The sequence below is a fragment of the Falco naumanni genome, chromosome 9, assembly GCF_017639655.2.
Source record: "Falco naumanni isolate bFalNau1 chromosome 9, bFalNau1.pat, whole genome shotgun sequence".
Lineage (NCBI taxonomy): Eukaryota > Metazoa > Chordata > Aves > Falconiformes > Falconidae > Falco > Falco naumanni.
In genome coordinates, this window is record NC_054062.1 from 47,800,273 (window position 1) to 47,825,639 (window position 25,367).

The window sequence follows — 25,367 nt, forward strand, 5'->3', positions numbered from 1 at the left end:
CTGGAGAGCTAAACCAAAAAACGAACAAAGGAAAACGAAACTGTTTAAAACAAGATCAGGGTAATGAAATAAGCTTACGTTATTTAACAGCACCTTTCCATCATGTTTCTGAGTTTTCACATACTGTTATTTTAAAAAGATACCAAAGCAGTAAAGATGTATTAAAATTAATTTCCACATGAGCAGAGCAAGACTCAAGATCTTCAAATACACTTTAAGAGAATTTTAAAAACCAGATGTGTGTCATTAAGGATACTGTGGTTTCTGTCAGACAGTAGCTACCATTACTGCTAATAGCAATAGATGTTGAGGGGAAAGGAACTTGTTATTTTTCAGTAGAGCCAGTGGGAATTTTTCAAGCAGATAATTCCTAGTTGGAAAACACAAGTTTTTGACAGGTATGTTTTTAGAAATTTTCTTGGGATTGGTATGGGATATCTGGTCAAAGTAGAGAGACGAAAAGAAACCAAAGAATAGTCTGGTGTCTGGAGCACCCTTACAGCATGTGGTGAAGACCAGGTTCAACAACCTTTTTCCAGCTAACCTGCAAAAGTAATGTGACCATAAAGTTCCCATTTCTGTCTCAAGCACTAGTTGTTTTGGAGAGTCTTCCTTCTGTTTTCAAGTTGTTGTTTTTTTTTTTTTTTAAAAAAGTTATAGTCTTTCCACGATGACTCTCTTACCATCTAGTTTTTCCCTATGTTTTTTTTTAAATCTCATATACAAACATTCCTCCAGCCTCTCCAGTATGAATGAGAAATGTCACTAATCAAAGGATACAGCCTGACTAAATAAAAAGAGAATATTTTTTATATCTATATTATGAACACTTCAAACCATTTTCCAGAAAATAGTGTCCCACCACACAAACACCAAAGATTGTATGTATGTTTACTCAAACAACTCATGTTAATCATGAGCAGACATTTTATAAGATAGAGGCTAAAATATTATTCCTGAAAGAATTGCTCTGTACTATAGGATCTACGATAAAGTCAAAAGGAAGCATTTCTGGATGTGTTCCATCACTTGATGGTCAGGAAACCATTTTGTATGACACAAAGGATTAGGAAAAAGAAGCTGCATGACATTTATTTTGCAATTTTAACATTAATATCTGTAGAAACATTTTATTGTCAGTACAAAAGTTAACAGATTTTAAGTCTTTTAACCCAATTTGTAAAAAACAAAAACATCCCCCCCCCCCCAAAAAAAAAACCCAAAACAAATAAAAAAAAAAACCAAAAACAATAACCACACCACCACATAAAACAGTGTAATTTGCATTCATATTGCATGGCCATATCAGTGTGAGTGTTCTGAATGTAAAAACACAAGACTTCTGTATAAAAGATACAAACAACAGTGATATTTTAGCAGAGGCCAGTGCTATACCTACTGTTATGGAATGGATCAGAAGGAAATACTGGAGTCAACATGAATTAATCCCTTAAAAAGATGCTGATATTCCTATGGCAAACTGTCATTATAAACAACTTCTCTCTTTTTAACTTAAGTTACAATAGAGGGTCAGTCTAAAAGGCAAAAGATCCAGGCCAAAATATCTGGAACCCATTATCCAACTCAGGGAAGAGAATTGTAGTTAATTTGATGCATGTGCAACTTGGGGTAGAAGCTCAGCTCCTTTTAGAGCAGTATGTTCTGCTATGGTTATAGACAAATTCATGTCTTTCCTTACTTTAGGAATCTTTAAAAATTTCTTTTTGTTTTTTTTGTTTCTTTTGTGTGTGGAATGTTTCTGGAGTTTGGCCATGGGAAATCTTGCTAAAGAGTTGAACTGTTAAAGTGACAGGTATTGAGAATAAAAGACTTTCACGTTAAAGGATTTGGTTTTGCTAAGAATAATCATCTGACACTGCAGGTTTTAAACACAAATAAATCAAAAGTTTAATTTCCCAAAATTAGTTATATACTGTAAATATTTCTTTTTTTAAAGATCTGAAAACTAGTAAAGTCTGAGCAATATATCTACTAGTCCTCTGTGCTGCCTGCATAGAAATGCCATTTAAATTACAAAAACACAACAACCCTATAAACGATTAACTGTTTTGTACATTACCAATTAGTTAATAAATTAATGATATACCATTTTCCCTGAAAGCAAAGTATTTTCCACCTTTGGATGGTGAAAATTAAGAAATTCTGTGTAAGAACAGCATTTAGCAAATAGCTGTTAAAAAAGAGACTAATTTTCTAGGTGGATTGGGACATCCATTTTTAAATCAATACAAAAAATAATTCATTGTAAATATATATAATATATATTTATACATATTTTGAATATATTTACATACATCCAGCACCTATATACTGCATTTGTGCTCTGTAAGTGTGTGCCAACATATATTTTCTCCAAATATTACAAAATAAACAAGAAAGGCAGACCCAGAGTTTGCCTCAAGTCCAACTGGTCCATTGTACAAACCAAGTCTGTTGCAGCTTACAAGAGTCAGGAAATCAATAGCAATGGGTATCTAGACACAGCTCATAAACATTCTTCTTTGTTGGGAATATTCAAAAGCTGCAAATCATGAGATTCTCTATGTAGGTTCTGACTGCTTTCCTCCAAGTTTTGGTTTGGGTTTTTTTTTTTTCCTTTTTCTTCTTTTTTTCCATATTTCATATGTACAAGCAGAAACATTAAGGTCCTGGAGAAAAGATTTTGTTTTGTATACGGTAGGTAGCTTGATGTTCTTGTTTCTTTATTCCTCTGTATGATTTCTTTTCATGTTTTAACACTTCCATTCATGTGTTGGTACTTGGGAAGACAAGGTTCGTAAGGCATTGGATCGGGAGAAAAAACAGAGTCATCACCTGAAGAACACGAACTCCTCGTGTCAGGGTAACTAGGTGAATACTGTTCCAGAGGTCCACTGAGGTCCAGATACTCCTATGACAAAAGAAAGAAACTGCAGTTTCAGACAGCAAATAAAACTGACAAGAACATGTCACCGCTGCTTTGATTTGCCTTGATCACTCAGTGGGTAAAAGAACAGCTTAAAAATGACATTTCTGTAGTGCAATTGCATTCAAAAGTGCCTGTTGCTTAAATATATCATAAAACAAAGAGCTTCAATAGAGAAAGAAAACCCAACCAATAACAGGGTACTTTTCTGAAGTCCAACATCACCAGCATTAGCCGCGTCAGTGGAAATAAACATGCCAACCACATCAAAAGAGGACTTTTTCACTCACAATGATAAAAATGAAATTTCATCCTAAATAGAACCATTTTTCTTTAGCACATGGTAATGATTTGGAGAGGGAAAGATACTTCCAACTTTATATTCCTTTGGTCACTTTGAATATCTGTTTTATATACTGTGATATTAAATTTGTGTTTAAACATGCAGTGGCATATGTGCAAAAAAGCACTGATAGGAAAACAAAATTAAATTTGCTATATTTGGGATTTTTACACTACATATTGGGGGGTGTGTGTGTGTGTCCCAGAGTAGCTGTGACCAAAGCAGTCATTAAAAAAGGAAGTAATATCTGCTGAATCCAAGTTTGGGGTTAAGGCTCTTTTGCTAGAAACAACAGTTTTGGCAAGAGAATAAAGTTATTTTTCCCCTTGAAATGTTCCTTCTCTTTCAACTTCTAAAGGCAGCTGCATTCATTTAAATGCAATCTCTTCATTTGCTAAACCACAAGTTATGATCATACTGAAGACACAAGTCTTCCACCTCAGTCAGTATTTTATGCTGCCGTGCTTAGGTTTGGGGTAATTTAGTTCTTCAGTTAATATAATTTTTGAAGCCAGACATTCAATCATTACCATATTATTGTTAAAAAATGGTCACAATTTTGAAAGGGGGTAGGGGTGTGGAATCCAAGTTTTTTAAAATGCCAACAAATATAGTAGGCAGCAAGAGAAGGCAGTTTGGATCTATGACTGCTGTCTATCTTCTGCCTAAGCTTTTAAAAAATTAATGAGGGCAATCTTGACATGTATTTATTTATTAGCAAACCAGCCCTGCATGACCAGAAGTAATCAGCCACTTTTCAGACGGATAGAAGAAGTATTCCAATATTTGAAGGAACAGGGACTTTGCATGGGATATCAGGCATGGCTCATCGCATCAAAAGACTTGATGCAATTCAGTTATGAATCCAGTAGTGAAGGTGGGACCCTTATCCCCTCTCCAGCCTCCTTATCCAATACCTAAGGCCAGAGACATGTCAAGGGGCATAAGAAGTTTCCAGTACCAGGTTGGTTCCTGGTGTTGATATAACAAGCCATGAGACTGCCTTGGTGACTTCTGCTCTCATGGCTCAGGGAAACATTCCACGCTACTTTGGGAAACATGGAAAATAGGGTCATTCTGGGGGAAAAACAACAACAACAACAACAACAACAAACCAACCCAAGAAACAAAGCATCCATAAAAAACCCCAACACGTGATGATTCAGCATGCAGAAGAACAAGACACTAGATTTAAGCAGAAATAATTACTTGCACAAATGCAGAAGAAGTTACCACTGGCTGCCCTAGCAATTCTTTGAGCTGTTAGGTAAACTAAGCTGTCCCTGTACCAACAGAGTCATGCTGGGCGGAAAGTGCCACTGCGGAGAGGATTAGTAGAAGCATTGTCACACTAAAGGCCCTGCACTTCAGGAATACTGTGCAGATTACACAAAATCAGAGGTCTTAAAAGCTATGGAGGAAAACGGGACACATGGGAGTTCTCAGAAGACACTGAGTGAGAACATGACAAGTTTTCAGGAATGTAAAATGTGTGCAAAGACAAGTGAAATAATTTCCTTTCTATGTCCAGGGTAAAGAAAACAAAAGCAATATCTTATGCTGAAAGCCACAGATTAGGAAAAACTTAGGAAAAAGCGAAGCTAATAAAACAAAGCAATAGACTGTCAAGGGGTGATGCGGAGATACAGCAGTGGAGATCTTTAAGGACAAATTACATAAACATCTGTCAGGAATGACTAACGTATAGTGGATCCTGCTGTAGGCTGATCGGATGGACTGGATGTGTCCCTGAGCTTTTTCCAGCCGTTTTTTCTATGATTCTAGCCTGAAGTAATTTACACAAGCCTAAAGGCCTTTTCAGGTTACCTTTGAGATCATTCCAGCTCCATGAGCAGTACAGAATTGGGAAGGAAAGATGGTTAAACATGCACACAAAAAGAAAGCAATATCCTTTCCCAGGTTTAGAATTGCAGCCCAGAACCTTCCTCTTGAATTTGCAAATGCATATCCAGTCCAAGCCACCCAGTACTGCGCAGTGGCAGCCAGCCCACCTCCAACCAGTCTTGTGAAATCATAGGAATTAGGCAGGAAAAGATGCAGTCAGTACTGGATGAGGGGAAAATGGGAACAGTACACAGAGTGGCGTTACCGACTCCGTAGGGAGTGCATATTCCCCATCCCTGAGCCATTCCTGAAGGTGCCACTTTTTGAGTAGGCCTTAACAAGAGAATCCATATAGATTTATAGTTGCTACTGAAGCCACAGAATCTTTTTCAATCGGATCTACTGGGCAAATGATGATCATAAAAAACGGTGTCTCTTTACTCAGGTTCTCCTGTCATCTCTATTGCATACAGGCCTTCCTAAAGCTGCTTAATAATCTATTTTTTTTATTTCTCTGACAATTCTGAAAAACTAATAAGTAATACTGAGGACCCATATAAAGCAACCCAAATATTTATTTTATTTTTTTTATCTACCTTTCCCCCCTTCCTTATAAAGAAGCCAATAGCAAATCTGGAAAATTTCTTTTTGGAAAGGCCAAAAAAAGTTGTTGCAACTTTCCTGTGTGTTTTTTCTTTTTTTTTTCCTCCCATTATACATATCATTTTTCAAAAATGATTGGAATTTGTAAAATATTTCCGGAACACCAAGCATTTTCTCTCAAAAGAAGTTTACACCAAAAGACATTTCCATCACTTGTGATCCTCCTCAAAGGTACGGATGATTTAGTGATAACTGATTCCTGTGTGAATAGCCTAATCAGTGTGCTCCTTGGTAAAACTAATAATATCTCAGACCTCTGAAAGAATGCTCTTGAAATAAAACCTTTTTGCATTCATATATCCGAACCTGAAGCAGTGTGAGGCAGGACCTTTGGATAATTGGATGGCTGTTCATGCGTTCCCTGTGGGCCCTCATTCCCTCCACAGAGAGCTATTTCAGTGAACCTAATTCACTCTCAGATATATAATCTGAAATCTACCATTGACAATTTCTCCTCTTCTGACCTAGATATCACGGCTGGGAATCAAACTGAGTCGATAAATGAAAATCACCATGAACTCTACATCTCTCCTTCATATGAAATTCACATTGAAATGTAAACATTGCCTCTCAACCTGCTGCGTGTAGTCCCTCAATACCGCTATGCTAAAATCATCAAAAGATGCAATGAGGAATAAACAAAAGCACTTTAAAGATGTGTTTCTGTTTAGTTACATAAATCAAGGCCTAATGGCAAGAAACCGAGGATTCCATAGGACACATAGTTTAGCTCCGTGTAACCTCAGAGGACAACGACAAACAGAACATGAAAAGAATTTGAGCAAGATTTCATAATTGAAAAAATTCCATCTGTCTCCTGAACCATTTGTCCTGATCAACAGCTTAGGGAGGGAAACAATTTACCTACCTCATTAGTTGTGAGAGTGAGAATCCGATCCAAGTCTTCTACCAACTGTTTAAAAGTCGGTCTCTGAGAAGGCACAGCATGCCAGCAATCTCTCATCATCATATACCTGTAAGAAACACACATTTTCTTGGCTTAATTAAAATCACGCGTCCTTCTCGTAAGCCTTTTCATACACAGTCGATGTCCTTCATCACAAGTAAAGCTGCAAGCACCCACAGCCCTACAAACGCGCCACCGACTCCCCCAAAACTGTGCAATGCCCCCTTCGCTCAAAGGTGCATTTCTACTCCTGTATCTGTGGACCTGATCATAGCCTTCTGTCCCAGGAATTTCAATGGTATTAAATTAGACATCCTTAAATATTTTTGCATGTTAGGGATTGCGGTCTTTGTGAAGAAATTTAAAGTGGGGAAAAAAACATTAAAAATAGTTGAGGGCTATACTGAAATACCAGAAAGGGAAAACACCCTCCCCTCATCACCAGGATATAATGCTGTGTTAGTGCAGAAGTTCCCAGATGTGTTTTGCTGTGTACAAAACCAGCCTGACGTAACTTACATGTGATTAGTGGTATGTGTGCCATTTAGGAATTTTCATATTAATGAGATTAAAAGAAAACAAATACGGGTGTAAAAACACTGATGAAGACTGGCTTGTAGATGATCTCTTCTTTTTCCAACGGGATCACAGCAGGGTGTGTAAAGAAGTAACCTCTGCAAATGTTTCCTGAAGACCTTTTCATACCTTTTCTTTAACATATCTATACACACACACACATCTCCATAATTTTAGGGTTGAGCGATTCTGAAAGTGTTTGATTCTGCCGGGGGTATCATTAACCATGTGAATTCAGCACGATTTGTGCCCTTCGATCCTGGTACAGCAAATAAGGGTCCTTACAGTTCATTGGTGCAGTTGGCAGGTTTATCCATTCGGTGCCCTTCTTTAAGCAGCTTAAAAAGTTCCTCCACTGGGATTCCTGGGTAGGGTGATCCTCCTAACGTGAAGATCTCCCACATTAACACACCAAAGGACCAACTACAAATCAAAAAGAAAACAGCATTAGTAGATCTACCTTACTGCTGAAGAGAGATGTGTCTAAGGCAGATGCAATGATTGCCAACCCCTCCTTGGAGATGCTTAAATCACCGTCTGCCCAACTCCAACCACCCTGAGCAGGACACCAATCTGTGAGATGCATCAGATGCACAGGCGGCATATAGCATAGGGACTGAGCATGTTCTCAGGTGTACTCTTTCCCTTCGCCTGGTGTGCTCCGAGCACCTGAGTTCCCAGGGCTACTGCACAGAACTGTGTCTTCACAGCTTTATTATTTACAGAACACTCACAGCTGGATTGCAACGATGTGGAGGAATATTTTGGAAAAAGCAAATTGTTCAAAACAAAACTATTTTCCATCATTCTGCTCTTCTACCTTTTTTTTATTATTAATAATATTATTCATTTTTGTTAGGAAATGAAGGAGTATAATTTTAAGCCAATTCTCCTGCCTGCTTGCCACCCCGTCCCAGAGGCTCATCACACCTTGCTGGCAACCTAAGGCTCTTTGGCAGGTGGCTTTGCCAGGTGAGCAACAGCACACAGCTTGCACTGGCTCGCGAGCTCCTCTGCAGCTCTCCTAGCTCTGCAGCAGTGTATTTTAGTAAACTGTTTGCACAAACTTACAATAATATTATCTTTAGCCGTCTTCAAAGCCACCGTGGGGCCAAGAGTTTCCAAGTTCCAGCACTGAAATCCTCGTGCTCCCTGGCTGCTGAGGAGCTCGGACTGACTTTCAGTCCTGAACCAGTGGTTTACTTCACATTCACTTAAAATATTGTGCAAAGATGCTATTTTAAAACTAAAGTTTGATCCAGCCTTAACCTGGGTATACAGTTTCCTTTGTAAATTATGTAAAGGTCACAGGAAAAGCCTCAGTAAATGCTTTTCTTAAGGAGAGAGCACCTCGGGAAGTGCACCGAGGTTAAAGAAAGAGGAGTTATCTCTTATTTTCTCCACCCTGCCCTTTTTCCTTGTAACTCTGCACTGACATGGATAACCTTTTACACCTGTGCTGGGAAGCATCCAGCCCTTTACAGTTAAGAGCTTCTCTAGGAGAAATAAAAACCGTAAGATCTTCATCTGCATTGCATCAGAAATACACGTCTCCTTCAAGCACAATGCACACGAGCACTGTAGATGGGCCTAGGAAACTGTAATAGGAAGCAGAATAAATCTTGAGCGGTTGCATCAGCCAGCAACTCTCTGCACACATTAAAGCATTTCTAAGTGTCAGAGTCCAATGATTTCCCACTACATGTGAAGTACTGCTGGGCAGCAACACCACTTCTAAAAATCAGACAAAACTTTTCCAGTATATCCAGCTTATGTTTTATTATACCTAATCTTAGCACAAATTTTTTTAAGAAGTTTTCAGGAACTTTCTTTTCTTTCTTTCTTTTCTCTCCCTCTTTCTTTTTTTTTTTTTTTTTAAAAAAAAAAAACTAACTGAAGGAAGTCCAGAGTATGTCAAAAGCCAAGCAAATTAGATAGACTCTTTGTAGCTGCACATCCGTAAATAAATTCAAGGGGGGAAACTTCCGCACTGACAGAAGGAGGTTAGCATTTTCCACCTTTCATGTGCTTTGAAGCTGGGCAGATTAGTAACAGAGCACTGGTTAGCAGTCTACCATAAAATCCTCACTTTCTAAGGGCAAGTCCTGTTCCATCTATTAATATGTGAAACAGAATGAAAATGCTTAAAGGTAAAGGACAACACTAAAATACTTTCAAAATATCCCAAACTTTATAACTTCCCTTCCCACCCCCCAAAACCCAATTCAAATAAGGCCACTTACACATCACTTTGATGCGTGTAAACTCTGTCAAACAGAGCTTCTGGAGCCATCCACTTTACTGGAAGCCGTCCCTGTAAGTTTGGAGGGGAATGGAAGAAAAATGAAGATGCTAGCAACTTACAGGATGATTTCAACGCCAATATTTTACAAGATTAATCAATTCTCAGAAAACATCCTGCTAATGCAAACCAGCACATAATTTACCTTTAAAATTTTCAAGGAAAAGAATAACAAAATGGGCTAAAGTAGGGAGACCATTAAGAAAAATGGACATACACATCAAAGATAAAATAATTGAGGGCTCCCAAAAAGTGCTCAGACTGCTTGCTAGGAGAACTATAGGATAAGCAGTTCAAAATTAAAAGATCAATCCATGATGTCTCTTTAAGGACAAACAAACCCAATCAATAATCCTCTGTAAAACAGGCCTGACTGCAAAAATAAGTTGACGACTAAACCCCAGAATTTTGGGGGTTTGTTCCATCTTTTGCAGTGACCCAAAGCTCACAGTCACAACTGCCTGTCGCTTTGCACACAACACCCACCCCGCGCAGAACCCAGGGATCACGCAAAAGCTAATATGGAGAAGGTTTAATTCCCTTCAGCACTGATGTACCCAGACCTGGTTGCTCTGTCTCTTGGAAGCAGGCAGATTATTACCATTAAAATGCCATTAATCACTTAGTGCTTTATTTTCACAGATAAGCCACTTAACATGACTGTTAATAATAACCAACATTAACACCAAATATTAAAGTCCGTAGAACTGAGTGAGTTCTGCAAAGTTCCCATCAAGACCCAAGTGTAGTTCACCAGGATCTTGAGAGATCCCCTGAGAAGGAGATGTAAACTGTGCAAACTAGGCATTAATAACGACACCTGAAACCTTTTATCTTCTTGATTTGGTACAGGTTAAACAGCAAAATGGTGACAGAGCGGGGAGTAAAAAAATCATTTTTTTTCTAGCCCCACTTTGATACTACAGCTACAACTTGTACATAACAAGCCAAGTACAAGCAAAAGGCATAAAGCTGCATGTGCCATACCACACGTAACCAGGACGTTTATTATGGGTATTGCTAGCACTGTTTAGACAGTGTTTTTCAAGATCCTAGGCTTGGTAGAAAATGAGCTGGAATCGACAGGAATATTTCAATTTACTTGAAGTGAAGCCAGGGACACACAGAAAACAATTCTTGGATTTTAGCATTTCTAATAAATCACAGAATATACAGCCTCTTTGGTTATCTTTCTGACTAACTGTCACTGTAAGAGGGGACAGAAATGCTATGTCCTTGATCCCTGTTTTCTGTCTGCGATGAAAAGTGAGGCTGCTCTACAAGAAGCCCATTAAGTTTACAACCATAGTTTTGAAGTGAATCGTTGAAAGAAACACTTGTTTCCAGAGATAAGAAAACCATTCACTTACATTAGTAGTCTTTTTATAATAATCTATATTGTTGATGTCTCTGGCTAAACCGAAGTCTGCTATTTTCATGACGTTATTTTCAGTTACCAAAACATTTCTTGCAGCCAAGTCTCGATGGATACACTGGAAAGAAAAGAAAAAAGGCCCACTGAAATAAACTGCTGTAAAAGTGAAATCACTTGTACGCTACAACTAAGTCTCCTTTACGGATTTTAACCTAAATCACAAGGTGGGAAAGCCACACATTTACTACAAGCCGGTGAGATATGATGGTCTTAATTACTGCAATCCATCCCCTCAGCTGGTGTTTCCAAGTTGAACAACGGCCCTAAGAAGCCTCTTAGAAAAGTCTGGTTTATTCAAGTCTTACCTTTTACTAAGACTGAAAGCTTGGGCGGCGACCCAAACTGTGCCAAGCTCTGTGATTCACTCTCCATGCCGCGTGCCCAGGTAGGTACAGGTATTGCAGCACTTTCATTACAAGTACTGTTAATGAACATTTTATTATGTTGCTTCCCTAAAATTATATCATCTCACCAGAGCTAAAACCTGACAGGCTGGATCAGTGCAGCTGCTTTTAAGGGAAAAGATCTTAATATGAGATATAGCCACAGTATATAATTCTAAACTATGTGTCTAGGGCGTGTGTATTTACTTCAACCATGAGAGTATAACAATTCAATTATGAAAAGGAAAAAAAAAAAAACACCGAAACAACCTGGGCATGGCTGTTTGCTTTTAAAACAGCTTTGATATTGAAACTACATGTTACCTCCTCAGAGATTTTTCCTTCGTGTCAGCATTACACTGAAAACTTGCAACTGATTCTTGACATGGAAAGGATGTTGTGACTGCTCTGGATATTATTCCTGTGTTTAAGCAGCCTTATTAGGGTTGATACAAGGTGGCCGCAGGGGCATGGTAAGAAACGTTGCATTCAGCATCCCCCCAGGGTATTCTACTTCTTTTCAAGTTAAATATTGACTTTTTTCCCCCCCTCTCTCCTCAATATTGGATTACTCTTTACGCTGTACTCTTTATTTCAGCATGTGCATAGACATGCTGGACTGAACCACTACAAAAAACTCTACAACAGCCAATTTCTTTCTTCCATTATAACTTGCCCCAGCAATTTGCTGAGATCTCTTGTCCTGCATGGGTAAAACGAGCCTATGGAGCTTCTGCTCCTCACTGGGTTAGCCATGGGGAACTGCCAGGAAACACCTGCTCCAGCAACGCCTTCAAGCGCACAGGACCAGGCAACGGTACATTCTTTCAGCATCAAATCGGTCTTCTAATTCAGCATCAGCAACGCTACGGTAGCAGAAACAACATAGTTGTCGTTGTTCCTGTCCCCGTTCTCAAACCCTAGGAGGAGAACTGCCTCTGAGACACTGGGAACTCCATTCAATCACCCTAGTACAAGTTCGTAATGTCACCTGAGATACGCTAGGATAGCTCAGGTATCTTGGTGAGACTACCAGGGATGACACAAGGATGTACAGCAGACTCATGCCTTTCCAGAACAGCCAGCTGGGGCTACCACAGAGCATCTCAAATGGCATCTAACACCTCCGGGTGAATATACACCAAGTGATTCAAACCCTGGCATCTTCTGTCAGTATATTCCTGCTTTTTCATACCCTGCTTTTTGTAACTGAGACTCTTCAGAATGGTGCCACTATTGATCTCCATATCTGACAGGTTTCATAGCTGACCCTCTGGCCCTCATGATTTGCTGTCTCTTTGCAACAGTCCGCGCCAGTGTCTGTACCTGGAGCTCCCCTGTGGTTCTTGCACAGTACTGGAAGGTTGGAGAGAACACGTCAAGAGAATTTTAAAAAGCATCCACCCAAGTTTAGAAACGGGATATTGTTTCTACGTACAATTGCTTGTAAGGCAAAAAGTAGGTACCCAAATGTTATCTTTACATATTATTATTTGTTGCTTTTTTGAAGTCTCAGTGAGCCATTTATTGGATTGAAATAACAAGAACACCGGCCTCCTCACAGTTCCTGAATGATGAAAATACCGTGAGAAGACCAGCTCTCTTATTATTCCAGCCTAGTAAATGGATCCCTAAGGGGAAGAGAACTAGTGAAATACAAACAGAAATGGTGGGATATCTGAAGAACCGGAATGCACAGTTTTACTATGTGCTGCCTTTGTTTTTCCTGTGCCTTGTGCAATGCCTCACATACTGTCAAGCCCTGCACAGTGCTGATCAAGTGTTTCTGCAAAGGAGCTGCAGCAAGCATGAAATGGTTCTGACGTGTGCATCTGTGCGAGCGCACACCTTCTTGGCAGTGTCCTACAACAGCACTTCAGAGCTTCTCAGGCGGACGCTTGTTCTCAAGATTTGCCAATCAAAAGATTTCTTTTTTTCCTTTTACAACAGTTCTATTTTCTTGGGACATGGCTCATTGCCAGGCAAATGTTTCATTAATCTTAGAAAGAGATATCCTAAGATGCTTTACCTAATACAATACTCATGCTTACTCCATTAGAAGGTTTTTCACTGGGTGTCATGCATGTCACTGTCTACCCTACTACTATACTATGAATTACTGTTTCAAAACAAATGAATAAAAAAAAATTAGATCTAGATTCCCCCTCCTCCCCCACATCTACAAGTGCAGAAAAGCAATTAAAAAAGTCATGACTCCAAGCAGCAACAATGGAGGTTTACACTCAGCTCTGGTCTTCAGTTCAAAACAGCTCCATACTTGGGTGTAGACACAACTGGAAACTGGTATAAATCCCAGTAACCACTCCACACCTTGCAGGAAGTACATATCATCAACATCTAGTGCTTTGGTTTAGTCATTGGGTCCAAACACCACCCAGGATATTCATGATTGCTTGTCCACCAAGCCCCAGTATGTTTACAAAGTTAGTTATGCAGGGCTATTTAAGGTTTCATAAGTATAATTTAATCAAATTACAGGTTAAAAAAAAATATCTTTGAAGAAATAGGTGTCCAGGGAGATGACAGGATAAATAAATTCTTTCAACAAGTTCGCTCTCCTAACAAACACCAGTTTTAAGTAAAGCGCATAACTTAAGGGACTAATTCACTCCATTTATTTCTGCCTCTTCTGTTCACAATTTTTGCCCTGGCATCTTGTGGTCCTCCCAACTCTGCCTGGTATCATTCTGTAAATCCTTTCAGTAACTGAATTAATTTATTTCACATCACTCTGTGAACTGCTTTGGTTGATTTGACTGGAAACAGAAGGCAAATGGTGCCTGCTGTCTCATGGGTAGAGTAATGTGACTTGTGTAATCAAGTCACCACCTGTGCTTATGAATTCAAACTGCAGATATGTAGCAATATTTACTTTAAATGATCCACTCTGGGCCTCATTTTAGCAATATTGTGAAACTGAGATTGAAAACTTCAAGAGTATGAATTTTCCCACTGATGTCCAAGAGTATGGATTATGCAACTTGTTTGAGAAAGGTCCTTCTCCCAGCAAATTCTTGAATGTAAACAATATGAGAACAAAACTAAACTAAAAAGGCACCGGAACAAATATGCACGACACGCTTTGCGTGGTATTTTCCAAGTTCTACCTACTTTTTGTGAAGCCAGGTACTCCATGCCTCTTGCCAACTGGTACGTGCAGGACACTAAGTCCTTGAATGTCATCTGCTCTTCTGGTACCCTGTTAATATCAAATGAATACTCCATCCCCGGGGGGCGGCGTGCTCGCAGGTACTCGCGCAGGTTTCCTTTGGAAGCGTATTCTACTATCACGTACAACGGACCTTTGGGTAAACAGAACCATGTGAAAACTGGAGTAAGGTCGAAGAGTAACATGTTTTTATGTAACGAAGCTTTTAAAGTTCTATAATAAACGAACCGAATCAGTAAATGTTTAACTGTGAAATCAGTGAGCACAACTTGAAAGAAAAGGAAGTCTGGACCTGGTGAAGTGACTGGCCCAAAGCTCCGTAGCAGGACAGTGGCAGAGCTACAATTAGTGGCTCAAAGCACCTAAACCCTGACCCAGCGCCTATTCCTTCCAGACACCCCCCGCCCCCATCCTGAAAAGCAAGCATTTTCAATCAAAAAATGCCATGAGATATCAACCAAGGACAGAGTGCTTCTTAAGATTTTTTTGATTTCCGGAGTTTTATGCCACTCCGCATCACTTTATTTGACATCATTAGCTTTTAACACCACCACTGTGGTCTTCAGAGAGTAAAAGTGCTCATTTCGGATTCATGGGATACAAATTCCACTGAAGCAGACTGACAATTTGGAACAACAGGCTCTGGTTGTTCTTCCTCCTACAACAAGGGATTAGAGAGTTTTTATATGATATAGTACAGTTTCTTATGGTAATGCTGCAAGTATAACAAGAGACAGAAGTTAAAATATTGCTGCTAAGCTAGGGAAATATCTAAAAATCCCATCACGCCATGACTGCTTCCTTAAAAACTCTTGAAAAAACTATGATTAATGAGACTTTTGCAGACCCGTTGGCAAGTCCTGGTTTACTTTCTTTTCTCTACTCACCATCCTGGGTACAGGCTCCAAGGAGATTGATGATATTTTTATGCTTCCCAATCATCTTCATCATCTCCATCTCTGACACCAGGTCAGACAGATCTTTCTCTGTAGCATCATCTGTACAAGACACAGGTTCAGTTCATATTTTCTAGCGTGCCAGCCTGAACTTCACTAAGGCTCACCAGTTGGTGTAAAACACATGTGCTTCAAAATGCAGAATATGGGATTCGTTTTCCAGTATACACTGTACATTATACAAAGTCATAAGTTATGTCCTAAGAAAAAAAAGTCTCAACCTATCGAATGGACTGACCAGTTCTCCAGCGTTTTATGTTAAGAGGCAACACAGTAATATCAGACATAGAAATACTATCCTTAGCTATCAAACCTCCAGTAAGTACGCCTTTCCTGCAAACAAACTTTACAATTAAATTCAAAATAAATAAGCACCAACTACCCGGACTGATTGGCCTAGGATCTACACACGGACAGCCTCTGACACGAGCTAAACTAAAAGCAGAGAGACCCACACGATGCTAATACATCTCCTGGCTCCTAAATACTCACTGCTCAAGATAAACAGGCTGTCAAGGGCGCAGATTTACACCCCAAACTGCTGAAGGCTGAGGTCAGCTATGTGCTCTTTGACCCCCCCCTACGATGACAGAGTTCAGATGCCACAAAAGAAACCTCGTGGATGAGAACTCCCATATCACCCATTCTGATCCCTAAGCACCCAGTTTTCTTACCTTTCAACATCTTCACTGCCACAGTTACTGCTTCTTTTGGCCTGTCTTTGTCAATCCCCACCGCTTCGGCCATGACGACTTGCCCAAAGCAACCTTCTCCCAGGGGTTTACCCAGCGTCAGCCTAGAGGTGTAAACAGGAGATTAACACACAGCATCTGGTGAAGGGATGCAGCCAGTGAAATTCCAGGGCTAAATATAAAAAGCTTTCAACAACTTGCTGTAGCATGAAGCATTTATCATATGGAACTAATGAGACCCTGGGTGTGCATCGGTTTTCACGCGCACTGCAGTGTGTTTTCTTAGGGATGGTATAGCATAGGGCAGATCAGTTGCTAAACCCAGCTTTTAAGTTCTGGCTCTCCTTGTAATAAGAGGCTGTACTTGATGGCTAGTGGGGAGACACAGCATGGAGGGGCAGAGCTTTCAAAAAGCATCAGACCGTGGCTGAAATTCAGGAGCAGCCAGCAACATGCAAGCTTTTCCTGTCATTGGAACACGGCTGGTCGTCGTTTTTTTCACATCGACTGCAAGGAGATGAAAGAAAAGTTTCTTTGTGTGTGTTGCCATGTGGTCACTTTCAGGCAGCTGATGAGTTGTAGGGTAAAGGGTGGTATTAAGAGGAGGGAGATGTTTTAAATATTATGAACTCCTGTGATACAATGGCACAGTGCAAACAGAAAGGAAAATCAAACATGCTCTCAGGCAGGTTAATTTTAGCTCAAAATTCACGTTCTTGCTTTCTGGTTGGGGATGCAGGCCATGAACATGTGCCTAACGATCTATTACACTGAAGGGATTAGGTAGGACAGAGACAGCAAGTCAGTAGACACCATGTTTGGGTGCAGCTGTGGGTAATTATCACACCCACTTCTCTTTCGAGGTGGCCAGACAGCCGCTCTCTTGCAGGAGAGAGGAGGGAGGACGAAGGGGAGAGAGAGAAGGAAAAAGAAGCCGGCAACCAGCACACGGTAAAAGCTTGGGAAGGGTTACCACAGCGAGAGCCCCGGTAAAGGCACCCGCGATGCTCGAAGAGCTGCCAGGAGCTGCTGCAGCCACCAGCTCTGCTCTCCTGCTGCCAGTCGCAGTGCTGGGCACACAGGGGCGATGCTCTGCCTGCCCGGCCGCACAAGCAGTGCCACAAAGGCAGCACCTCCATGGGACAAAGCACTTGGCAGATCTGAGCATCCTCTACAAGCTGTCTCCTCCACGGTCTCTCAACCCACAGCAAGATCGCTCTTCTGACAGCCCCGTGCATCCCCCCAGCGCTTTGATCCTTTAAGGGGCGAGACGGGATGCTTTATTTACCCACAGCTGGGTCTAGCACAGAGGCTGTTTCTTGGCTGCAGGCTCCTTGCTGCCACAAGTGGCATGTAGGAGGGTAACAGAAGATGCCTCCCATCTGCAGCACCCCGGCCCTGCTCAGAGAGCAGGAAGCAGAGACTGGGGGGAAACTGAAACTTGGTTATAATCACAATGTCAATGTAAGAAACCTTTTAAAAAGAGCAGTCATTAAGTGGTCTATGCAAAAATGCATTTTGTGGAGCATATACCTGGTTGCAAATGCTGCTCAGCTGCAACAGACACAAGAGACGCTAATCTCAATTTTATGAGGATAAAAGGAAAAAATAAAAAAACTTCAAAGCCTTGGGGCAAAATCTTTTTGGTTCCAGTCTAAGTGCTTACGGGCCAGATCTGGGCTGCTTTACTCCAAGAATATCATCTAACACCCAGAAGCAGCGCCATGGCAGAAATCAGAGAGGGTGCTCAGCGAGTTTGATGCTGCTAATGTTATCCAGCGTAGGGGACAGAATTGCATGAGCATTCTCATAACAGAATTCTTAAGGTCTTCGCTTCCCGTGGTCAAAAGCAGGATTCACAGGTATCACCTACACAGGGACTCGTTCTTAAAAGCACAGACTTCTATCTTCCCCCATGAAATAGAGGGACAGGTCATCATACCATTGACAAAAGTGTTAGATCAGGGCTAAGTGGTTTGAAATCCCTGCTTATCTGCTCAGGCACAAGACAGAAGCGAGAAGTGGTTCCTCCTGAGGGCAGCCCGCAGACTCCTTGTCAAATGCGGTCTTTGCCTCAGTGAGGACTCCTCAAGCTGTTTTGGATTGGTTTCTAAAGCACATGCAAGTTTAAAAAGGTGCAAAGACTGAAGGGAAACGATGCTATGCTGAGGTCATCCTGCATATTCTCCAGAACTAAAATTGAATTTAGGATCTTGGCAGAGAACAAACATTTGCATTAGAAACTGGTTAATTTATGTGCTATTGCCCTGCTAGGACTAAAGTAACAAACCCTTCATTGTGTGCCTCCTGCCCCCCAACCTAATAAACTGCCTCTAAATAGCCTCCTTTCACTGAAAATCTGTTCCACCTACATTTGTGCTGAACGCTGGTTTGAAATGTTTAGCACTCTAAAATTTTCCGCATTTAGTGTATCCCCCCAGGGTATGGGCTGACAGAAGTACATATACAGGCCCCCACTGTTGACTAGAATATTGCAGGTGGCAATTACAGCATTTTGCACTAGTTTTCAGCTACATCATTAAAATAATTTCCAGAACAGTTGTCAGAAGGTTCAAAATTACAGCTCTTCTATCCAAAAGTTACAACCCTGAACTTTCAAAGAGAACTGTTCATGATAAAAGGTGTTATTTTCTCAAAGGCACCTAAAGACTTCTTAAAGTTACTACTAATTTTAATACATAATCACAGTCCTACCTGTGTTAATATTACATCTCTTTAACTTGTCTTTTTTATATTAATATGGTTACAGCTGTAATTAGATTATTCAGAAGTTCATTTTGCATGTTAGTCAACAGACTTTGAAGAAAATACTATGTAGCCAAATGAATTTGCATATAGCAAAATTCAGTATGCTCTGCTTGAAACCTAATACTTTTAAGCCACTGAAGAGCTACATATATGCACACGATATGCAAATGTCCCCCTAAATCAAAAATCACCACCGCCACTAATATAGGCTAATAGAAAACCAACACAAAATCCTACCCAGAGTCCCGACAGAAAGAAAAGATTGTCTAATACCATATTCTAGACTTTCTCTACCTCCTACATGATGCTGTATTACCTATTTATAAATACTAACCAATCAACTGAGAAACATGGCTTAATTTACAGAGGTATTGCTTGGGGAAATCACGACTGCGCATCAACAGTGCTTGTATGTGGATATCTCTCCTGGTCTAGATCACTTATGTTTTGAAATAACACTTCAGATTCAATCTTTTCTTAACAGAGGTGTTACATTTCAGCGAAGTATCTGAAAACCTACAAGAAATCTGGAAAGAAAATCAGAATGACTGGCAGAGAAAATTTAGTTTCTTTTAAAGCCAACTGATTTCAGATCATTGAACTGCATCTTGATCTTCAGAGGAGGTTCAGGTAACTGTGGTTTCTTTTTAACTAAAGAAAGCCTGGGAGGCGTTAGGAAGGATGCTTCCTGCCATACTGTGTCATGTTGTTCGGATGTGCGTGGGTAGCGTTAAGGGAAAGAGGTTACGTACTTATCTCTTGGAAACTCCCATTTTGGGTCTTCTGGCAATTCATATTCCGAGACTCCTGCCAGCATGGGGGCATCAGCCGTAGAGGAGAGGCGAGTAGTTATCCTCACCAGAGGAGTGTTGGAGTTCATGGAGGAGCTCGAGTCAGCCGACACCTGTTGTTACAATACAAGATGCAAAAAGAAAAAAAAGGTGGAGATGTAACCTTGACCCAGTATCTGAAAAACAGCAGTAGCTGATAACCAAGCCAGCTCAGAACAGTGGTATTAGAAAGTGGCTGAACCTACAGCCTTGTTTCTAGTCCCCTGTTCTCACACATTTACCCTCCCTTGTAAGCACACTGCTCACTCGAACGGCTGCCAGGGCTGTTAGTCTGTCCCATATGTCAGGAAACATGTAACCTTTAAATACATTCACTCTGAAAATAAATTAAATAAACTTCTCCCTCTTTTCAGTTACCAAATTAATATTTTTTTAATCAGATGAGAGTATTTACATCATTACCCTCAGATACCCAGGTGGGCAGCTTATACCATGAGCAGGGGTTACCAATAAGTTCTCCTCTTCCACTCATTCATAGTTGTCCATGTCACCATTTCTCCTCCCAAATCGGCACGCAATTTACTATTTTTTGGTGTTACTATTAAACTGAAATTTTGAACTTGTCATTGAAAAATGGTATTTTTGCAAAGGCTTCCATATTTTTCAGCAGTGACAATTATCAAGGTTAAATGCGTGTTACTGTGTAGGAAATGTTGGGCCCTCTCACACTCGGCCCTGCCCGTGGGGCACAGCCGGCCCCGGCAGCTGTGGGCTGGGGCAGGGGCTGGGAGCTGCCCGGCGGGAAAGGGGCTGGGGGGCTGGGCAGCAGCGGCTGGGCATGAGCCCCCCGTGTGCCCGGGGGGCCGAGAAGGCCAGCAGCACCCTGGCTGGTAGCCGAAGCAGCGTGGCCAGCAGGGCCAGGGCAGCGCCCGTCCCCCTGCGCTGGGCACTGGCCAGGCCGCCCCTCGAAGCCGGGCTCAGCTCTGGGCCCCTCACTCCCAGACAGACCCTGAGGGGCCGCAGCGTGTCCAGAGCCGGGCAGGGGGCTGGGGAGGGGGCTGGGGCGCAGGGCTGGTGGGCAGCGGCTGGGGGAGCTGGGGGGGCTCAGCCTGCAGAAAAGGGGGCTCGGGGGGCCCTGATCGCTCTCAGCTCCCTGGCAGGGGCTGTGGGCAGGGGGGGTCGGTCTCTGCTCCCAGGGAACCAGCCACAGGACAAGAGGGAACGGCCTCGAGTTGCGCCAGGGGAGGGTTGGGTTGGGTGCCAGGGAAAGTTCTTCTTCACCAAAAGGGTGGGCAAGCCCTGGCACAGGCTGCCCAGGGAGCTGGTGGGGTCACCAGCCCTGGAGGTGCCCAAAAGGTGTGTAGGTGTAGCATTTGGGGACATGGTTTAGCAGTAGACTCTGCATATTGGATTAATGGTTGGACTTGATGATCTTAAAGGTCTTTTCCAACCTAAATGACTCTATGGATTCTATGGTTCTACATTTTCTAAGCATTCAATACTGAAAGCATCAGAAAGCTCTGACAATAATTTGGGGATACTGAAGTTTTCAGTTAACTACATTTTTAATTAAAGACTCCACAGGCAATGTGGAGAAGAGCTCCTAAAAATAATTTAGTGTCCAACACTTTGAAATGTAATCCACTTTGGAGTATGGATTTCTCACCAGCCTCAGCAACATTTTCCTTAGAGCGCCAAAGGTATTTAATGATAACTGCTTTGAAAAAGGAGGTAGCTATTACGTCCATGTAACATGTCACACCATGCTTTGGTGTGAATGGTGCGTCTTCTGTAAGGCTCTTTCCTCAAACCTGCAAGCAGCAGCCTGCTGTCTGCTGACCTCTGAGCTTCAAGTGAATATGAACACAAAACAAAAATGCTTGTGTTGCCAGTCTTCCACTCCTTTAAGTGTGTATCCTCCTTCTCTCTTCAGGCCACTGACAGTCTTGGCCAAGTTCAAATCTGGTGGCCAAGGTGGGATGAAGGTTGTTTCACAATGCTGTCGCTGGTACCCATCCTCACATCAGGCGGCAGGAGGTGCTTCTCAGCCAGCATTGCTGCCCAAGCTGGAAGCCTAGAGCATCAGAGTAACAACCTCCCAACCTTTACCCTCATCACCTGGAGTCAACTTTGACACCCGGTTTGCTTATGTAAAATCTCACCAGGCTACAATTTTCTTCCACAGGTCTTATAACTAGATAAAAAAAAAGCAATTACAAGCAAACAGATCCTAATAGCATTAAAGTGCAAAGCAGTGACACATAGTGATATGAACACAAAATCCTCTTGTCTCTGTGACACCTGATACATCCAGCATAATGCTCCCTTATATTAAGTCCAATTAACAATTACAGTGTCTCAGCCACAGAATTATTCAAGCTCCTCGGAATGGGGCTGAAAGGCTTTTGCAAGTCACAGTCTTACACAATGTGTTTTGACAAGACCAGGCTAAGGCTCTCAAACAAATTTCTCATCACAACTCTGACCAGCCGTTTTGTTTGAGAGGTCTTTTTGTAGGTAGACATCCTCAAACCCACCTCACCAAATGGGTTTGGCTTCTTGACATATTTTTCTAAGACCAGAGATTAAGACTGTAAAGAGGTTTTATAAGGAAGTGTTAAGGATTGCTATCAAAAAATTAAACTTAGTAACCAGTTTTGCAGCTGACAGACCCTTACTTATATCAGAAGCTCCAGCTTCTGCATGCAAGATGTGGTGTCTATTGAACAAGAAAGTATAACTGCACAAATAAGGCTACCATTCAGAAAAGTAAGGTGGACCACTTTCCCCCTCATTCATCCCACCATCACTGATGTTAATATTTACTTTCAGCAGATTAAGTACCTGGCAGATTCTCCAGGATAATAAATATGGTGACAATTTGGGATACACACAGAAAATTACTAATGCTGATCAGGTAGCTCCAAATAAATCAGTAAGTGAATACTGAACAGAATCCTAGAGATGCTGCCATGCCCAATCTACAGAGGGGAACACACCTGCTGGAGCTGCATGGCAATCCAGCATGAGAACCAGGGCTGGAATTAGACTTTTGTTTACTTTTCTTCATTTTCATCATGGCTTAAAAATGATGCTTCAAGAAATGAACCAGCTTAGCACTAAGAAGTGCATAAATCTCCACAAACAGTGTGGCATCTCCTCTGTCCCCACTACTTCCACTGAATTTCATTTTTCTGTTATTTCTGGTTTCTATCGTTTAATCTCTTACCTCAAACCTACTAATACTCTATGACTACTTCTTCCATATTTCCAAAAGTCACCCACTATTTTTTCCAGCCATTCTACCAAGATCTTTTTTCAAGTCTCAATTCTTATGTAATTATTTATTTATTACATTGCCTTTCCATTCTTGCCTTTCTTTGTCAGTACAGCCATTGTTTTCATGTGACATCAGGAAGGCGTGGAATTTGAAGCTGCAAAATTTAGATGGTATCCCTTACGTATCAGAAATGATCCAGAATGTTTTGGGGTCCTTTTTTCATGAATACAATATTTGTATTAAACACTGTTCAGATCTCTGCCAGAGTTTCATCTTTTCACTAACTCTTATACTCCCAATTCAGCAGTCTCAGCGTGGTTGAAACCTATAAATGTAAACTTAACAATAAACTGAAATGCTCTGGTGATGCATTTCAAACACAGAAGTTAAATAGTAATAATGTACAGAAAAAAAACAAAAAAACCCACAGACGAAAGACTCTGCCAGTTTCCCTTTTAACACTACTGCATGTTTACTTCACACAATAACTGGATGATTGGCCAGAGATGCTGTAGGTAACCAAAGTGCAGTATCATGGACAGGAATGATGAAAAATCCAGAGAAACTACTCACTGTCTGGGAGATGAAAAATGGACTGTGCTCCCAGGGAATATTCTTCTGATTGATTAACTGGAGCAATACAAGGAGTTACAGGAGCTCAAGGGCTATAAAAATCTGCTCCAGAAAAGATGAAGCCAACCCAGGCTGGCCTGCAGTTGGAGGAGATTTTCTATGTGAAAATGGCCTTTCACCTTTTCTGCAATAGTAAAGAATTAACCTCTGAACTCATCCCTAAAGCACCTTTTTTCATTGCCTTAGAGTGCACTGTAAAACAATGAGGAAAAGCCTACCTACTCCAAGGTCAGTAGACATGGTCAACTTTAATCTACATGTATACATTTAAGGAACAGCATATAGAAAGCCTTTTTGCAGCTTGCTACTTGCAGCACTGCTCTCCAACCCCTTACCATGCAGGTTCAAGAACTAGTGACGACACTCCTGCCATGAGCCCCACATTTCAGCATGTGGAGCTGCTTTCAAGTACACGGATGCTCTTTTTGCTCTAAGTCATGCAAAGAGTCAAGGCACGTAGGACTCAGGCATAACAGAAGCCATACGCAGCTTTTGCAGCAAGTTTGTAATTGTACATGGCCAATATACAGATGCCAGGGCCACTTTTGGGTCTACCAGGTGCCAAGCAGCAGCAGCTGGACAGCTAGTCAAAATGCATTAACTACTAACTTCTTGGGCAACCACCCAGCTCACCAACGTGTGCTTCTCACACGTAAAGAAACAAAGCACAGCCAGGGCAGAGCAATAAGGACGGCCACCTGATGCAGGTGAATTAAACATCTTCAGGGTCTCCTCATGTGTTAGCAACATCTGTTTTAAGTGATAACACTACACTAAGGTGGCATTTTTGAGTGCTTAATTAAAGCAAGGAAGGCAGAAGTTGGCTTGACTTGAGCAGAACACCAAATGGACTATTGTGGTATATGTTAACCTGAACAGGAAGGTAGATCTCCACCAGAAAATATTCTTTGTGTGCTTCATTTCTGCATTTAGGATGCCAGAAAAAAGAAAAAGTACCAGTGTCAGACAGATCTTTAGCTCCATATCTGCACTTTAGAAGGAGAAAAGCCCACCGTGTCCAAATGTCATGCACCAATGCATGATTATATCCCTACTTTAAAAACATATTTTTCCTTTGGCCAGCACACTGTATTTAATCAGCTCTAAGATAATGCTTTACAAGCATTTCTAAGCAGCGGAGCATTTAAAACAAACAAATCTTTGCTGGAATCTTTACATGCCATGTGGCGAAATCAGCTGCAGAGCAGTGTGTAATTGTCTGTAATTGATTATGAAGGGTGTTTTCCTCCACTGATGATTTATACCATGTCCCGAAGCCTAGATCTGTCAGTTCTGGCACTCATGCTGTGAGATTTTAGCAGCCATGCAGTGATTTCCTATAATTGTCAGTCTTTCTGAAGGCTCTGCTGTAAAAGTTAATTCGAAGTCATATGCATATATGTATATAAATATAATCAGTAAGTAACGTTATTACTGTTGATAAAAACAGTCCATCTGAGTGACTGGATCTATGGAAATATAAGGTTAAATGCACTACACGAAACTGAGGATTCCTAATTTTAAATACTGACATTTAAAACACGCTCCACCGCTTCTTGAAAAGCACTCCTTCTGAAACTCTTCTACAAGAACAAAATAACAAACGAGTACTACTAGGCAAGTCAATGGTCTCCATCTAGAGAAATCCAAGGATAAAGCAAGAAACTAAAGTAGGT

General features: G+C 41.2%; 1 protein-coding gene across 12 annotated transcripts in view; it reads right to left on the reverse strand.

Moving 5' to 3' along the window:
• Positions 1–1,077: 1,077 nt before the first annotated feature.
• FGFR2 (fibroblast growth factor receptor 2) overlaps positions 1,078–25,367 on the reverse strand; it is an 87,866-nt gene continuing 63,576 nt past the window's right edge. For all 12 annotated transcript variants that reach the window (XM_040605878.1, XM_040605877.1, XM_040605872.1 and 9 more), the window contains 9 exons: positions 19,740–19,891; positions 16,201–16,322; positions 15,458–15,568; positions 14,513–14,703; positions 10,933–11,055; positions 9,504–9,574; positions 7,546–7,683; positions 6,646–6,751; positions 1,078–2,911 (listed from right to left, as the gene is read on the reverse strand). In XM_040605878.1, the coding sequence (XP_040461812.1) occupies positions 2,747–2,911; positions 6,646–6,751; positions 7,546–7,683; positions 9,504–9,574; positions 10,933–11,055; positions 14,513–14,703; positions 15,458–15,568; positions 16,201–16,322; positions 19,740–19,891 (1,179 nt within the window). In that variant the 3' untranslated portion in view covers positions 1,078–2,746. The remainder of the gene's footprint in view (positions 2,912–6,645; positions 6,752–7,545; positions 7,684–9,503; positions 9,575–10,932; positions 11,056–14,512; positions 14,704–15,457; positions 15,569–16,200; positions 16,323–19,739; positions 19,892–25,367) is intronic.